The 18,148-nt window shown below is 38.9% G+C and overlaps 2 protein-coding genes across 2 annotated transcripts in view; one reads left to right on the top strand and one right to left on the bottom strand.

Moving 5' to 3' along the window:
* The window catches only part of LOC141432956 (protein sel-1 homolog 1-like), a 5,666-nt gene extending 2,274 nt beyond the window's left edge, over positions 1-3,392 (top strand). The window contains exons 2-3 of the mRNA XM_074094791.1: positions 91-295; positions 864-3,392. Of these exons, the coding sequence (XP_073950892.1) occupies positions 91-295; positions 864-1,001 (343 nt within the window). The 3' untranslated portion in view covers positions 1,002-3,392. The remainder of the gene's footprint in view (positions 1-90; positions 296-863) is intronic.
* On the bottom strand, positions 3,376-18,122 carry LOC141432481 (molybdopterin synthase catalytic subunit-like). The gene is made up of 6 exons (XM_074094063.1): positions 17,994-18,122; positions 16,365-16,480; positions 9,576-9,751; positions 6,070-6,315; positions 4,796-5,052; positions 3,376-4,120 (listed from the first exon to the last, which is right to left on the bottom strand). The coding sequence occupies exons 1-6, from the start codon at positions 18,120-18,122 to the stop codon at positions 4,007-4,009; spliced, it is 1,038 nt and encodes a 345-aa protein (XP_073950164.1). The 3' UTR covers positions 3,376-4,006.
* Positions 18,123-18,148: the final 26 nt, after the last annotated feature.

The following is an 18,148-nucleotide window of genomic DNA, read 5'->3' on the forward strand; positions in this document are numbered from 1 at the left end:
CACTTACAATTACAACTAAAGACTTTTCTCGACTTACTGGTTATAAAAATGTGATTTACCGCTTCTACTTTTCTAATATTTCGCTTTCAGGATCGCATCGGAGCAGTTGCACAATGCGCAGGCGACGTTCAATCTGGGATACATGCACGAGCGCGGGCTGGGGCTGGCGCGGGACCTGCACCTGGCCAAGCGCTGCTACGACCTGGCGGCGGACACGTCGCCCGACGCGCGCCTGCCGGCCGCGCTCGCGCTCGCGCGCCTCAACGCGCAGGCCGCGCTCGCGCAGCTGGCGGAGGTGAGTGACGCGTCCAACATGGGGCACGTGCCCGAGCGCGGGCCATGTCAGATGACGCGCATAACACGGTTTTTAAACCCCGCCTACTAGGACACGCAAGGCCATTTTTCTAACACAGTTACACGAAAAATAGGATGTTTTAGATTAACACAATATACCCTTGGTCATGTCAATAATATTTCGTATATAGCCGGACGACATATTGCACAGACATATTGTATTGGATTGAAGACAAATATTGTCTTGGGTTAAAACTATTATCTTACGTAAAGAAAATAATTACTTAAATATTCTTCGTCAAAAAAATTCCCTTTTTTTCCGTGTACGATTCCTGACTTATTAAAGAGCGAAAAAGACGTTGATTGGCTCGCCTGAGGCGGAACGACGTTAACCGACAGGAAGACGTCTTTTTCGCTCTCACTGCGTTGAAATAAAGCGTTTTTTGGTCGTATAAAGTCGATTCCGCGTCGAAGGATGCTTAATCTTCGCCGTCAGACACCGCAACCTTATCCGTTTTATTTTGACACGGGCCAAACCGTATATTAATTTTTAATTATTTAATTCCCAGTCGCTAGCCGCTAACCCGGTCGCTGCCGCCCTGGTGTCGGGCGACTCCCTCTCCAACTGGGACGTGTACTTGATCACGGCGCTGCTGGGCGCGCTCGGCGTCGTCGTCTACCTGCGCCGACCCGCGCAGGCCAACTGAACCCTGCCGATGCACGCGAGGGACTAATGTTGACAGTAGGGACACGGGCAGACAGTGGAGCTTTGAGGGACGTGGATGTTGATAAAGGACACAGGTTTATTGAGAGTGGAAGATAAGGGTTTTCTAATTTTACGCCGAAAATATTTTTCCCAAATGACTTTTTTTTTTAACTGTAAGTACTTGAGTATTGTTGTAAAACTAACGTAACCGAAGCTTTAGGGTTCTACAGGATAGTCCTGAAATATAGCCTGAATAATTTCGTTTCAGAAAAAATATCGTTGGTCCTCATGGAACAGTTGGGAAATGAATCGTTTGACAGAAAGAAAGAAAATAATTTATTTATAACAGCAGTGAAACATTACACAGATTAGAAAAAAAAAATACATAAAAAGTTTTTTTTTGTCTTTTGGGAAAGATATTTTCAGCGAAAAACCAGGGTTTCATAAATTAGATATCCAAACACAGGGGAACACGAGTATCTAGATCAGTGAGTCACAATTTTAACTGAGTAATCGTACAATTTCTCGCCTCGCTAAAGTTTAGTAAATATGTAAGGTAGACCAACTAAGCTTACCACTTTTCAACCTTAATGACATGCAAATAGAAGCGGAAACGGTTAAAATCACTTACGAGGCCGACTAAACATCATACATAGTGAAATGAAATGTAAATAATCTTTATAAATTCTAGCATTTTTCTGCGTCTTGATCAACAATGAACTCGATATGTTCTTTGTATCTCAAAACCAGACACTGTTTACTTCGTTATTTATTTTTCTTTAAAAGTTATAGATTTTATTTAAGAAACTCTGATGGATATTGCTCGTATATTTCTGATACCCCGTACATAATCAGCACTGGAACGGGCCAAATGTTTTCTATTTCAAAGAGTTTTCGGTAATGTAATTGGTCACTTTAAGTGTCGATTTAGATTCCGGAAAAATATATACGACGAAGAGCGAGTGAAGCGAGTGCGACGCGACAACGGGCGGTGAAGCGTCAGGATCTAATTTAGTTAGGTAACAATTCGACCCCTGCCAGTACTGGTTATGTACGTGGAACAAGGGAATAAATATGCGTTACAAATAATAGCGTTTTGTCTATTTATTAAATATACCATAAGCATACAATAAATGTCATTATTTTTACGTTCAGTGTCTATCAGAGTTCATTATTAGACTAAGTTTAGGATTCGTGTGCAATTGTAATGATGCTAGTGGTAATATTTGCAGATTATTTCGCCCAAATGTCGAACTCAGAAAGGTCCTTTTTGACTTGATACTAACCTATACAATCCACAAGCCCAATTCAACATTTCGATTTTACATGCCATTCTTCTTCTTAAAGCCTTATTACTTTAGTTACATTACTGGAGGTTGGCCGTTAGCTCTGAAAATGTCTCCCTGTCTTGAGCCATCTGGATTGAGCAACAGCTCAGCACTGCTGATGCCGGTCCACTCCCTTATATTTCGCAGCCATGATGTCTTCCGCCTTCCAGGGCACCGTTTTCCCTGTATTTTGCCCATCAACATTAGCTGCAGCAGCTGATATCTGTCATTCATGGCCCATATTCGATTTTGCATTATAATGCCATAATGTAGTGTACACAGTTTTGGTATCTTACTGGATACACTGGATAAAGAACGTGTTAAATATTGACTTTTCTGAGCGCGGCAGTTAGTCTTGTCGCAACTGGTGCGCCGCGGCATTTGATGTGTTTGACGGTGGCTTCGCAATGACTGCCAAAGGGTGGAACTGATGGAGTCACGGCTTACTGCACTTAAATTAGTGTACTGGTGCAAGATGTTTGGTTCTACATTCATTGTGCCCTATGAGCCAGTCTTCTGGCAACACTGAAAACCACTACAGGACAAAAACTCGTCCAATAGACTATTTACATTTGTGATAGAATAAATAGATATTTATGATTTACTCTTGTTGTAGACTTGCTTTGCTGTATTTATGACGTTAAGTATATACCTGGCAAGACGGGGGGGGGCACTGTCCTGCACGCAGATTAAGTAAATGAGGGAGACAGTGCATTCTTTCGCTCCCTGCCGTCTCGGCTAGATATAAATTTAGCATGAGATTGGAAACCTACGTCGTTACACAAATTCTCCTTTATTTAGGCTGTGGTTTCTTAAAAGTAAAACTCAGAATATGAAATTCCTGCAGATTAGTGTCAAAAACTAATCATGCAAGAGCGAGAGAGCATTACGAAAGAACATTTTACTCGCTCGTTTTGATCTCGAATTTCATTTTTGAGTTTATTATTGTAGGTTTCATAATGATTGAAGCCAATGAACTTGAGACATAGCAGGGAATCGTTTATGATTTGATGTAAAAATCAATTTGTAAATAAAACATGTGAAATATAGATTGGTAAGATAAATCTCTTTAATTTTATTTCTCATTTCTTCCTATTGGTCCTTGTGAAAGGGGGCTTACTCTAAAGTTGAATAGCTGATTAATTTTTGCTAAACACTCACTGCTCGCGGTGCCCTAGGTCACACTGGCCTGCTAGGAACACACACGAGTGGTGCGTTACGTAGACTACTTACTAACTATTAGAATGAAGAATCCCGGGAGCAGTGTCTGCCTTCAGATTAAGCCAGGTCTCCACTGAGCAAGCCGCCTCGCGCGGCAAGCTCATGACGCATGATTTTGTTCGACACGGCTCAAAATCCCACCGAAAACGGCTGCCGCGCGAGGCGTCTCGCTCAGTGGACACCCGGATTTAGTATAGTGTGGAGAAGGGCTACAAGCCACATAGAGAGAAATCCATCCAGGCAGATGGATGGAGTAGGCATCCTGGGCACCGAAGTTACAGTCAAGGAAACTGAATTGTGTACCAGGGTGGAACCTTTGTGCTACTGATGTCATGTTGATATCCAATAGGTCAGTTATAGAAATAATACTGAAATTGATTATTAAAAAGTTTCCTCGACTATACTTCACACAATAGTGTTTCTTCAACTCATCGGTGTAATCTTCACGTGAAAACTATCACATGCTGTCCATCCTTTCTAGTTGCTCAATCTTCCGCGCGATGTCTTCGGCAGAGAATATGAAGTTCATGGCTGGTTTCTGTTCGGGCTCGTCTGGCTCCTTCTGGGATTTCTGTAAAGGCATTCAATAGTGACACTTCAGTAAATAAATGCACAGTAATCATGGATAAATGTTTCCGATTTCATAGTCACATAAATTTAGTTAACGCTTTTCCAGCGAGTACACAAATATTTGACCTTGCTAAATTTACAATATGGTACAAAATAACTTGATGTTATATTATTCGTTTTTAAAGTAATCTCTCACAGGTCAACAATATAAAACTGATTCATTTTGTGGTAGCGTAGCTTTGTAGGTATCTAAATTCGCCTGGCCTGGAAAAGGGTAAAAGTTATAAGCGAATGGAATATAATTTTTTTTATAATGGGAACATCTTGAAAGTAACAGAACAAAACTAAATAAAATGAACTAGTTCCTTTCAGTCAGCGTAGGGAATATATTCCCAACAATTATTAGTTCTCGAATTACTCAAGCCGAGTGGCCGCGAATATGATGTCTTGTATATGAGCAGTTAGTAGCGAAAGGGATCATTATTGGAGCGTTTATTCCGTACGATTTTCGTGGGCGCATTTAGTTGACATGATAGAAGACTCTGTTACAGTTTCCAGGTCATCCAGTAAAAGTACAGGACGACAAAAAAATAATGGAAAATGTCATCAAATTCTACAGCCTGTTCACAAAAAAATGTGACCACGAAAATGAGGTAGTTGAAATGCTAAAACATACCCAAAACTCAGCATACTCCGGCGAGATGGCCTCCAGATACGCGATCCGGTCTTCCATAGCCTTCAGCCTCTTATAGATGTCGGGCGCCACCGGCCCTATGTTGAGGAACTTTTCTACGCTGAGCACGCGCTCGGCGATGGCGGCGGGCAGGCCCGACGCCGTGGGCACGCCCGAGGCTGGCAGGCCCGACGCCGCGGGCTCCGGCTGGCTGAAGTCAGAGACCGTTTGGGGGCCCCACTCGTTGCACACCTTGCGGACTGGAAGTTTAAATTGTTAGTAACACTGTGAAATTGTTATTCGGGTCATTATTCGAGCGATTATTCCTTTTCACTTTCGAGGGCACGTTTTTGTTGACATGATAGAAGGTTTTGTTACAGTTTCCACGTTATCTAGTAGAGTGCAGGACGTCTAAAAATTCACAGACTTGAAATACTAGGAGAAAAAATTATGGAAAATGACATCAAATTCTACAGCCCAAAAGCAAGCAAAGCGCAAAAGCAAAGGAATTGTTTCAGTTGTACAGTCGCCATCAGATATTTCGGAGCGGCCAGGGTGGTCAAAAATATCGGCACATGCACTCTATTATTAAGGTATTAGAGTCATGTATTTTTGACCATGGCTGCGCCGAAATATCTGATGGCGACTGTACAGCCCATTCATAATCATTCAATTTCATGTTCACCGCCTCATATTCGCGGTCACTTCGGTTTCCAGTCACGCTCGAATAATGACCCATTGACTATCTAGATCTAGTATTCCAGTGCCAGTTATCTACACACCAAATTTCATTACATATTCGTCCAGCCGTTTTAGCGTAACAAACAGGCACGCACGCACTCATGCGCGCGCCCACACACATACAAAAATTTGTAGGACTAAGTTAAACAATAACCTAACTTTACAGCTTTATAGCTAAATGATCAAGCTAGGCAATCCGGTGGGTATCGAGTTGTCACGGCGCCACGCCACTGGTTCCTGGGCACACAACACATACAACGTCCAACCAGTTCAATGACGAATACACAAAATAATTTAATAATTTGCTCGTTTGCCATCCAGTCGAATAAAAAAAAACACGTCGATAGTACAATATAGCACTAACATTCTATTACTCAATACTCAATATTTTATTGCTTTTCCACAATGTATGGTTACAGATGTTACAAAGAGATTTTGTGATCATCATGGACCCTGTTGGGCACAGCAATATTTATACAAGAGGGCAGCTTTTTTTTTTTTTTGAAATATTTGACACATTTGGTTATCTCACTCACTCTTCAAATGTCCCTTAGAGTCGCTCCGCTTTACGAACTGCGTCCTCACCCTCGCGCAGGTATCCTCCGTCTGATCATCCTCCTTCCCCGGTATGAAGTCGTGTATGTTGCTGATGTTCACTTGCTCTCTCTTTCTCTCGATGAAGTTCTGTATGCGTTGCTGCAGTTCTTCATCGGAGACGTTTATTTGTATTAGGCTCTTGTCTATGTGGTCGACTGGGGGGGAGGGCGGGGGTACTGGGGCGCCTGAAAAAATATGAACTCCTGCTTATTATATTGGCATGCATTTTTAGGGTTCCGTACCCAAAGGGTGCCAACAGGACACTATTACTGAGACTCCGCTATCTGTCTATCTGTCTGTTCGTCCGTTTGTCACAGAGATCTATCTCTTGAGTCGTAATATTTACACACTTGAAATTTTCACAGATTATGGATTACTGTGGCCGCCATAACAACAAATACTAAAAACAGAATAAAGCAAATACAACAAACGTGTTTTTTTTTGCTTGATATTAAAACGGCAACAGGTAGACGCTTGTAATATTCACAGGATCATTAGTTGTATAATCACTATAAAAATAAATCATTAAATTAAAATAAAATAAATATTTAAGGGGGCTCCCATACAACAAATTTGTTTTTTTGCCGTTTTTTTTGCTTATCTCTTAACCTGTCCTCTCCCAGAGGCACAAATTTGTGCCCAAATTCCTTTGATCCTGTTATCCTGGGAGATGACAGATTAATGTTCTATAGATAATGGTACGGAACCATTCGTGCGCGAGTCCGACTCGCACTTGTTTTTATTTTATGAGAGGGAGGCAAACGAACATGCGGTGCGGGTCATCTGATGGGAAATGATCACTACTGCCCATGAATGAGTACCAAGTACTTACGCAATGGCTTTTTTAGGGGTTAGAAGGGCAGTGGGTTTGGATTATTCCACTGTGTGACTGAGCAATATCTATAGTTGTAAGATAATGGGTGAAAACAGTAGGTATACTGTCCTTGTTTATCTTTCGTGTATTAACATGAATAGAGTAAGACTAAAAGCCAGGATAGAAATAAACATTTTAAGTGACATATTTTTGTTTCTTTCTCGTCCTTTTAAAAAAATCAAGATTTGTAACTTTGTCTGTGAAAATGATAAGCAACTTAAAACCATGTCACATTGACATTGACAACCTATTTCATCACACGTACCACTCTGCCTTGATCTGGTTTAATTTGACAAAGTACTAACTACTACTCTACTTTTGATTGAAGAAAAAAGTACCAAAGTGCTCAAAAATGGCCGAATGTACAATCAACAAATTTCTAAGCCACCATGGAACTTTATCTTAGTAAAAAAATGTCTATGACACTTATTGAATAATATACATGTCGTTATGACAAGGTTCTGTAGTGGCTTAGGAATCAAATTGGTTGACTATACCTCTACTATATTATGAGATATTTTTACGCAATATGTAGAATTTACAATGACGTAAATTGCAATATGATGCCTTTTGCTGTTAATGTTTGTTTTACATTCGACTCGGTTTCGAGTTGTATTAGTAAATATACCTAGTGCCATCCACGAAGACGCGGGATTTTGTAAAAAATAGACATTAATGACATTGTAACAAGAGCTACGGCACGCGTCATCGTGAATGACTCTACCTATACTTGACTCGTTTTCCTCAAAGTATTTTCATACCTACTTATGGCATTTTTAAGGATGCGTTGCGAGGAATTTATTTGTCATGTACCAATAGAAACGTTTCATTACCTATCCTCGCTCAGAGCAGCTCTGGTGGAAACAGCAAATGAAGCGTTTTTTTTTGGTAGCCTCGAGATCAGGTAAAAATACTCAGCCTTCTACCCAGGCCTCGTCAAATAAAATACGTGACAAATAAGTAACAAAGCATTTTATTGGCTATAAAAAATAATCTAATAAAACTCCACACAACCTGTAGTGCGTTAAACTAAATAACATAAAAGAAGATTACGTATAACAAAATAGATCTACAAACAACTTCACTTATTTATATGTTTCACACATACTTCGTGAAAGTAAACAAAAAGCCAGACATGTAAATATATACATAGTTGCAATAACAACGTGATAATACATGTACCATACAAATGAATATATATAGGCACGTAGATACAATGTATCTCTTGTATTATTTAAAAGAAAGTCTTAACTTAAATAACAAAAGCTACACAACAATGTTTATTGTCATATTATGACCTGCAGTTATGTACCAAAATTGCTTCAGAACTATATCACGAGTCGACTGTTTCATTTATTATTGTAGTTATTTCCACATAACAGTAAGCATCATATATCATAATTCATGCCATTGGATCCACAATTGCGTTCTATTCTATTGACTACTATCATGTTATTCGAATCGTCATCAATTGACACTACAAAAACACCTACTTCAACATCTTATATCTATCCTCAAAATATTGTTAAAAATATACAACAGTTGAAAACAACATAAAAAAAAACTGAAGCGTGTCACTTGAGAAATAACTATGAAATAGGTAAGTAAATAATTATTAAACTTAAAGACTGTATTATTTATACTGGCTTAAGTCTTGCTTGAAGTGCGACTTAATAATAGGAGCTATAACAAGGTTAAACTAGAATAACAACATGCACAAATAAAGCAAAGAGTAAAATTATTATGCTTTCAGCGAGGTATTCAAAATGCACCTTAAATACGAGCGTAATAGATTTATTCGATGCAATCACATACTATAAGATGGGTGTAGAATTCACATTATTCACTGTCAGATTTGAAAGCATCGTGAATTTTAATAAACATCTCTGCACCACTCTGATTCCCGTGTCGTTTCCCCCCAGTAGAGACACGGTAATTACAATTAGACTGAGTGCACAGATGAATGCGACTGGCCGATCAGCCATTTTATTAATCTGTGCAATCAATTTACTTTCTGAGAGAGAGCTCTGCTCGGAGTTTATTTCCGCGATAGAAGCCGGAATAGGGCAGATGAAAGATTTTGCATAAATAAGATTTTGTTCAATATTTCATGCAAGCTTTTTTTCCTGTACTTGCATTTTCATGAAACCTACATAATAATATGTCACAAATTTCATGTCATCTGACCACTGGAAGTAGACCAAAATTAACTTGCAAGATGTGAGGCAAAAAAATAAATATACGACGTAGAAGTTAAATAAAAGCTTGTAAAAAAAGGAAAATATTTTTAACTAAAGGTACATCCATACCATTATCAGTAATTATTGTTTTACATATTTTATTTGCTATCTGTTAACTAATTAAAAATTACTCGAATTTTAACTGAACAACATGATAGTTTCCTAATTTTATCGTGTTGCACAATGTTGCTCTACAAAAGTTGACTGCGGTGTGGATGCACCTTAAGATTTAAGAGCCATTTACCCTGCACACGCATTCACAACTCAGGACATTCGCCAGGTCAAACCTTCTGTCCGTTACTACAAGTTACATTTTTACTAGACCACGCACATTCGACGTTCTCCTTCCAGGCGGGCGCTGCGTCCGCGTAGACCTCTCGCTTCCACACGGGCACTTTGGCCTTTAGCAGATCGATGCAGAGAGAGACGGCGTCGAGGGACTCGCGCCGGTGCGGGCTGCTCACTGCGATCACCACGGACGCTTCGCGGCACGGCACGTTGCCTAGCCTGCAGACGATATATTTGTGATCAGCAAAATTTACAAATTATACTGAAACTAGAATATATTGAAAATATATATATAAAAATTAGAAAATTATAGCTTATGCCAGGAATTGAACCTGTAATGACTCCTCATCAATTCGGACTGCGTGCTTCACAATATAATACACAGCAGATTACACACAACTATTACGACACGTAAAAAGAGTCGTCTTATGAAAAGTCTTTTTTTTATACAGAGATTGCTTGAATTGAGGAGCTTGCGTTTGACCATAATCACGCCTGATGGTAAGCGAAGATGGTGACTATAATGGAGCACGCTTGCCTTATCCTCATCCATCGTAGATTGGAATACGGCCAGATCGAAGCAATCAGGGAACACAGACGCAAGCATTTGAAGATTTTTTGACGACTGGACAGCTTAGTGGTTAGAGAACCTAAACTTAACCACTAAGCTCGTAGTCAGTATAAATATCTGCTCCGACCGGGAATCGAACACTGGACCTTAAGCTTCGCAGTCAGGTTCTCTAACTGGACTATCTGGTCGTCTATGGAGATGAAAGGAAGGTCAGCCTTGTGAATGAAAGCTGTGTTAGCTCTCGTTTGAACAAAGCTTTTTTCGACCAGGTATTTCTGCCTGACCGCCGCTGTAAGGCCCAGCACACACGGTGAAACGCAACTGCAACGAAACCCTTTTGAAATTATTGGTTTGAAACCAATTTCAATCGTTTTCCACACACGACGCAACCACTATGTGATAAAAATTTTCACAATCATTTCTGTTTTGAGAACAGACGTCTACAAAATATCTAGTTCAAGTGATGAAGAAGTTGTGGTTCTGTATTTGTATCTTCGACAAAAGTGGCGTAAACGCAGAAGTGTGTGGATACATCTCTACATTGAGATGAATATCAACTGGCGTATGTTTGTGGCTGCCAAATAATTACAAGAAACTGATAAAAAATTCATGGATTGTTATCGTATGAGCAAAAGTCAACTTCCAACACAAATTTAATGTTTTTTTCAAAAATGTCCGTAAAAGTTGACATTATTCTTTACATATCAGAAGGTGAAGTGCATAGTTTATGGTCAGCAAAAATTAAAAAGTTAAAAAGATTGCAGGCGCGCTAGCTCGACAATAATGAATTAGCGCGCCTGCAATCAGTCACATTTTTTTTTAAAGAAAAAGGCCATGGAAATGTTGGCACAAGTCGTATACAGCCAAGTCTAATCGCGGGTATCAGATATTTTGTTGGAACTCCGGACTTTTTCTATTGGGTCTGAAATAGCTTGTGGTGTTTTCGGTGGAAAATACACCTGCAGTTTATTTTTAATGAAAAAGGCGGGAAAGCATAAGAAAAATAGTGGAATAAAATTAAATTTTATAATATATTTTGAGAAAAAGTTTATTCTATTTCAGAATTATTCACCATTTTTGAGAAAAGCTTTATATTAGTCTCGGCTGGAATAGCAATTGCTGGCTTCGTATTAGTTAAACGGACTCGCAAGCTCGTCCGTTTAATACTCATACTCAGCCAGCAATTGCCTACTTCCAGGCCACGACAATAATCTACTATTATCTTCGTCGTCAGCCACTTTATTGCACTGAAAATGGCGCCAAGCCGATAAAACGTAAACACGAGTTTCCTGCACGCCGGTTTCAATGCGACTGATTTGCAACGCGTTTCAAACCGGTTTCAAACTGGTTGCGTCACGTGTGTCCCTCAAAGAAGTCAATGGCATAAACTCAATAATAATAATATTTATTTCAAAACTCAAGGCTTCATATTAACAAGACAACAATATTTTAAATTACATAATCACAATCAAAATCAAAATAAAGTAATTACATGTCAGAGTTAGTAGTTAGTATATAGAGTTGCCTTACGTCTAGTGTTAGTATGCATTACTGCCTAATTATATGTAGAGCACTGCAGTGGTTGAGATACACTCCATCCAACCAAATTCATCCAAATGAAACTCAAAAGTAACTAGAAGTTGCAGTTTCGTTGTAGCTGCGTTTCACCGTGTAAGCCTAAGCTGAACCCGCAATACAACCTTTTCACAATAAAATACGGTCTAACGCTAGCTGACGCGGTTTGCACGGAGGGCGTGGACGCCTATTGAAAAATAGTATGAAAGAAAGAAAGAAAGAAAAACATTTATTCGTGACATTTTTTACAAATAAAAGAAAAAGAAAAAAGGAAAAAAATTTTGTCACGAAATGGTCCCAACTCAGCATGATGTCAACCTTGCGGCCGACGCTGGTCTTCCGTTGGAACCATTTAAGAGTTAAAAGAATACAACAACAGTGAACTCGACAACTAAAACAATTTTTTCACAATACACAAATCTAGTAATTTACAACATAAAAATATACCTTAACTACACAAAATATAAATAAAAGAAAAAAGAGAATAATATGCACGTCTGTATAGGCCTATTGCCTTTGCCAATAATTATGATTATGAGCAGCACTAACTGCGCGCGTCGCGTACGACGGATTTTACATGCACTCGCGCCCGCAGGCGTGCGCCCGCTCCGGGCACCCGCACAAGCTAGCGTAGGCCCTAAATATAGCAGTGACTTTCTAGACATGTAGGTACGTAGAATACATGCTCTATGTAATGTATAGTGGCCGATTGACACAAACTGTACTGGGGGGCGGTTTACCCGTAAGAATATCATTCTCTGGGTTATCTCGGCGCTACAAATGCCGATAAACTACTGATATGAACCACAACTAGAGTAGAGATAAGGTGGGTCAGGAGCATCGTTAAGAAGTCAATATCAAAACAAATGAGTTCAAGAGAATTCCATTAAATACGAGATTTAAGTCATCATCATCATATCATAGATAGATGTAGCTTCACTGTGCATCCTCTATCGCATGTACAACGGGGAGTGCTCCGAGGAGTTGTTCGGGTTGATCCCTGCCGCATCCTTCCGCCACCGCCCTACGCGACTATACTTCCATCCTCACCATATAGATGGTTGGCAGTCTTCTACTGTGCGTTTTTCCAGTAATTTCCTGCCTCGCACAGCAAAGCTCTGGAATGAACTATCGCCTGTGGTATTCTCGGACCGATGCGACCTTCAAGCTTTCAAAAAAAGAGCGTACTCCTACCTAAAAGGCCGGCAACGCACTTCAAACTCAAACTGACAACATTTATTGACAAGAAAAACACACTACATCACAACAAAAACACAGTAAAAACATAAATAGGAGAAGAGAGGAAAATACTTGTGACTCTTCTGTTGTTGCAGGTGTCCATGGGCGACTGTAATCGTTTACCATCAGGCGATCCGTTTGCTCGTTTTCCCCCTATACCGTAAAAAAAAAACAGCCGTAGGTCGTCCACTGTTGGACATAGGCCTCCCCCATGGATCTCCAGTTGCTTCAGTTGGAAGCGGCTTGTATCCACCGTGAACCCGCGGCTTCACCAGGTCATCCGTCCAGGTGTTGCTGCGTCCTTTTTATTGATTGGACATTTTTCTTTCCGGATATTGCAAAGGAAATTGACATGTGAAGCAAAGTGCATTAGTGTCAGTTTACAATGAGCTGTCGTGTAACGTGTAATACACTAACAAATTACAGGATGTCAGTAATTTCATGGAAGTTGTCGAAATAACCGGTCACGACACGATACACTGAACAGCAACCATTACAGCGCAGTAATATATTTAATATCTCCTTGGCTGTACGTAAATATATGTTAACCCCTTATTCATAAACGACAATCAAACCTATTTTAGTTAAAATGCCGCTAAAATTCGTTTGTCCTTATCTGTCACTTCGACATTTGTATTTGTCAGAAAGGGACAAAGCATTTGTTAGTTAACATAGGCTTGTTAAGTTTTATGAATAAGGGGATAGTCTATTGCGATTCGATGATCAATAACCGTTATTTGCGTAGTTCTACTAGCGCTTCTACATCGTGTCGTAGAAGTATTATTATACTAGCTGTTGCCCGCGACTCCGTCCGCGTAGAGTTCGTTTATCGCTATCTAGCGGGAATTATGCAATTTTCCGGAATAAAAACTATCCAATTTCCTTTCCCATTCATTTAATCGGTTCAGCGGTTTACGTGAAGAGGTAACAAACAAATAGACTTACAAACTTTCGCATTTATATAACACTAGCTTTTGCCCGCGGCTTCGCCCCCGTTGATTTTTTCTATATTTTCTTCCATAAAAACCTTCTCCTGACATTAACAAACACAACAAAAAAAGAATTAGCGAAATCGGTCCAGCCGTTCCCAAGTTTTGCGCTTAGCAACACATTTTACGATTCATTTTTATTCATATAGAAGATTATAATATTTGTGAGATATTTATTCTTTTATGAAGTTAATATGCAAGAGGCAAGAGCGCAGATATATGTTTGTATTGAACAATACACGATAAGATAAAAGTGAAGCGATGTGATAATGGAACATCTTTTGAACTACTTTTTATAAAGATGATGTGAGCACAACATTATTGCGTAATCTGTTACCGAGTGTTGGTGATCTGATCGCACTGATCACCAAAAATGAACACCAGCTTAAAATATTGACTTAAATAATACGGTATTTGACAACTCCCGAATTTGCCATTATCTTAATATTATTATGAAATATAGATATACAGACAGTGTTTAGCGAAGAGAGAACTTAAATCGGTTGAAAATTGGATTTTTAGTGATTTTTTGAAAAATCTATATACCTGTCCCTTTCTCAAACGCTTTTCTCTATGCAGCAAGTATGGCGGTACTGGCGTGTGACGTCACATGCCAGTATGTCTTTCTCTGTCTAATCTTGAATTTCAAACCTTTATAACTTTGTTATTTGTAAAGGTAGCTTAAAAATTGTTTTTCTATTCGATAACAGGCATTGTGTAGTTTTAATTTACAAAACATACAAAATAGTCAAATACCGTATTATTTTAAAAATAATGAATGACCAAATTTTAGCATGATGTAGTTAGGTGATATTGATTCTTAACCGTCGAAATGTTATAATTTTAACAAAATGAATAAAACTTATGACAACGAGTTGATGTCTATAGTTCTACGGTGCTAAGGTGGTTCGCACCTTGATGGGACTCTAGCCTAACTTAACCCATCCAAATGGAATCCCAAAGCCGCGATCGAGTCAGCCTCGGGTCGAGCAACTGGCTCTACCTGAGGCAGTGCAAGTGTAGACGCTGCCTCAACCCGAGGCACGCCACGGGATGAATTGGTCGCCGCGGGCAACAGACATAATATGGCCACAGTATAACTAACAAGTTTCCCTACAGTAATCCGACGGAGACGTCTAGACAGAGCAATCGTGCTGGGCGTGAGGGGTGAGACGCGGGTGGGAGGAGCCCCAGCTGCATACTTCGCCGTTCTTTCTTAGTAGCTTGGGACAGTCTTCTAGCGCTGTCGCGTTTTTTTAACATTTCAATTTATAATAATACTAGCTATTGTACGCGGCTTCGCCCGCATGGAATTCGGTTATCGCGCGCTGCTCCCTCGGGTACTGTGCATTTTTCCGGGATAAAAAGTAGCCTATGTCAGGCCCATAAACTATCTCTATGCTAAAAATCACGTCGATCCGTCGCTCCGTTTCGACGTGAAAGACGGACAAACATACATACAAACACACACACTTTCACATTTATAATATTAGTAAGCAAGTAAGTATGGATTAGTATGGATTTATTGTGGTGCATAAGACGTGTACTGTGAGTGCGTGCAAATCTTCCACTCGCATTAATAAGCAACTAGTTAAGATTTCATCAATTTATATAATTATATATATTTATTTTTTATTTAATTAAATTCAATAACAGGAACTTTAAGTCCGTCAAGTCTAGAAACCAAAAGTATTTGTCGGTTACTACAATCTATGAAAGTATTATTTTGTAGAAAAAAAAGGTTTTTTATTTCAAAAATTGCATAATTTTGATACTTCTTACCCCTAGAAAGTATACCACCCAATAATTCATTTTGTTTTATATAATTTCAATTTTTTTTCAAATTTTAAATTTGTGACAACCCTTCCTTACTTGCGTAAATAGCTATACAGCCTGCGGTATCGCTCAACTTTAAAGGCGTCGGCCTTCTGTAGGGAAAACTTGTTATACTGTGATATGGCTATCAGTGGCGTGCGTGGCGTGGGTATCAGCCGGTAGGGGCGGAAAAAAAAATTGCCGCCCCCTTGTTTAGGTATTCCAATATCTTTATAGAAAAGGGATTCCTCGATTTCGTCACAGTATAAGTAATGGAAAATCTCCGAATCGTAGGTGCAGCAAAAATGTGAAATATATTATTATCAATATATTACTCAGTATTATTTATATGGAATTTTGCCATCCCCTAAAAGTGCCGCCCGGGGCGGGCCGCCCCCCTCGCCCTCCTTACGCTACGCCACTAATGGCTATTGCCTATTTCATAAAATTTGTGATTAATTTGACAATCATTTAGAACATTTAGAAATCATTGAATAAGTTTTGTAATACTTTTAATTAACTTTGCCTTTGAATACTAATTAAGCTGGAATTTTTGCAATTCCTCTGCCTAGTATAATTTGCGTGGTGTACTAAAATATTTTTCGGTGGTCATTACATTTTGTTCCCTTGATCACTTGCTTACCTGTGATAGATGGCGATGCCGTGTACTGCGGGCCACTTGTCCCTGATCTCTGTGCATATGGCCTTCATGGCTTTCAGTGCCATCGGCTCGTACGCCTCATACTCTAGCCTGAGGACCTGCGACAGTACATTATATTGTTACAAGAAGTGAATGATTCAGGAGCTAACATTGGTCGAGCGAGGATATCTTTTGACCCATAAAAAAAAGGGTAGGCTTGGTAAAAGTCTCACTATGTTATATATAGATACACATATATAAATTAGTTTGAGACATTGATAAGTGGGGCACTTGCATGTTAAAAGTCGAGTATGCCTGATGTTTCGAACCAATTCATGATCATAGGGGTATATAGAGGGGGGGCTGGGTGGGCCGTGCCCACCCCAGTATGGTCTAGTGCCCACTCCAGGATGTTGGGCTACCGATTCAAAATTCTTTAATACTGATAGCTTCACACAAAAATCCAGGCCAGGCCCCCCTGAACAATAACCCTAGATATGTTCATGATTCTTTGTCAAGGCGTGCAAGCTCGTTTAAATTGGTATGAAACACTGATGATATTGAATTCCTGGTGTAGGCATCATTTGCATTACAATCATTCGCATTAGAACTAAATATATGCCATACTTACTACTATTACTGTTGAATAATTAAAAGTTTGTTTGACCTGAATAATCTACAGAATGTTACACCAACTCATTTACAAAAATTCTAAAGCAAACAAGTTTTAAAGATATGTACTAGAATCAACCTCAAATTAAATTTAAAGTTTGGTGTCAGCCAAAAATGAAACAGTAATCGAAATTCGGTTTTAGTTTTGGCTGTCATGGTCATGGGCCATTAGCACCAGGGTTGTTCAGGTACAAATAAATATCATTATCATTAATTCTTATTATTGAATAATTTAAACATATTCCATTGGCTACAAAAAATATGTTATGAAAGACAAAGTAATTTTGTTATGACTTGATGTGAAGTATTTATTTGTAATATTTTAGTGAGACAAGAAGCAGTTGAAAATTTTGATTAAAGCTACTTAAATTATTAAATAGTACAAAACAGAGAAAAGCTGTTGTAACAGTGATAAGAAAATATATTGTATAAATATACTTTAGCATCTGAGTCAACAAGACAAAAACTACTCAAGGTCACCAACTTGTTTTTGTGACTGTTAGCTAGCTCTGCGTTGTTATTTAACATGTCTTGTTGTTGTGAAATAAATATTATATGATTACCTTTGCTATTATGAGAGGAAAACATTAAGGCAGAATTACTTTTTTTATTTATTTTACAGGTTTGTCGGCTTATTAGTTAACAACAAATTATATGGAATTTTATGCAAATTTAGAGTAGATAAATATCCAACAATACTTTAGATTTATAAGGATATTTTTAACTTTAATTGAGTATGTTATTGTATGTTGTTTTTAATTTATTTTAGAGCATGTTTGTCGAGGCCACACAATAGAGCTTGCTTACTATTTCTGGTGTACAATAAAGAGTCATTGTAATTGTATTGTTATTGAGAACCAGGAAAACAAATAGCAAATTTTTTTTTGCATTATAATATCTCGGAAAATATTGTTACTCTTATGGAACAAGGTTAGTTCAAAATATGTATAAACAATTTACCTTTTTACCATCAAAATTATCTCTGGTTGTGCCAACGAAGATGGACACAGCACCGCAGCTGTCGTCCACAACCAGCTCACTTATCGCATCCACCGACAACTTGTCGGCTGTAAGTTGCAAATGATCCATATCCACTAATAACCTTTACGTAAAAA

Source organism: Choristoneura fumiferana, chromosome 11 (assembly GCF_025370935.1).
Source record: "Choristoneura fumiferana chromosome 11, NRCan_CFum_1, whole genome shotgun sequence".
Classification (NCBI taxonomy): domain Eukaryota; kingdom Metazoa; phylum Arthropoda; class Insecta; order Lepidoptera; family Tortricidae; genus Choristoneura; species Choristoneura fumiferana.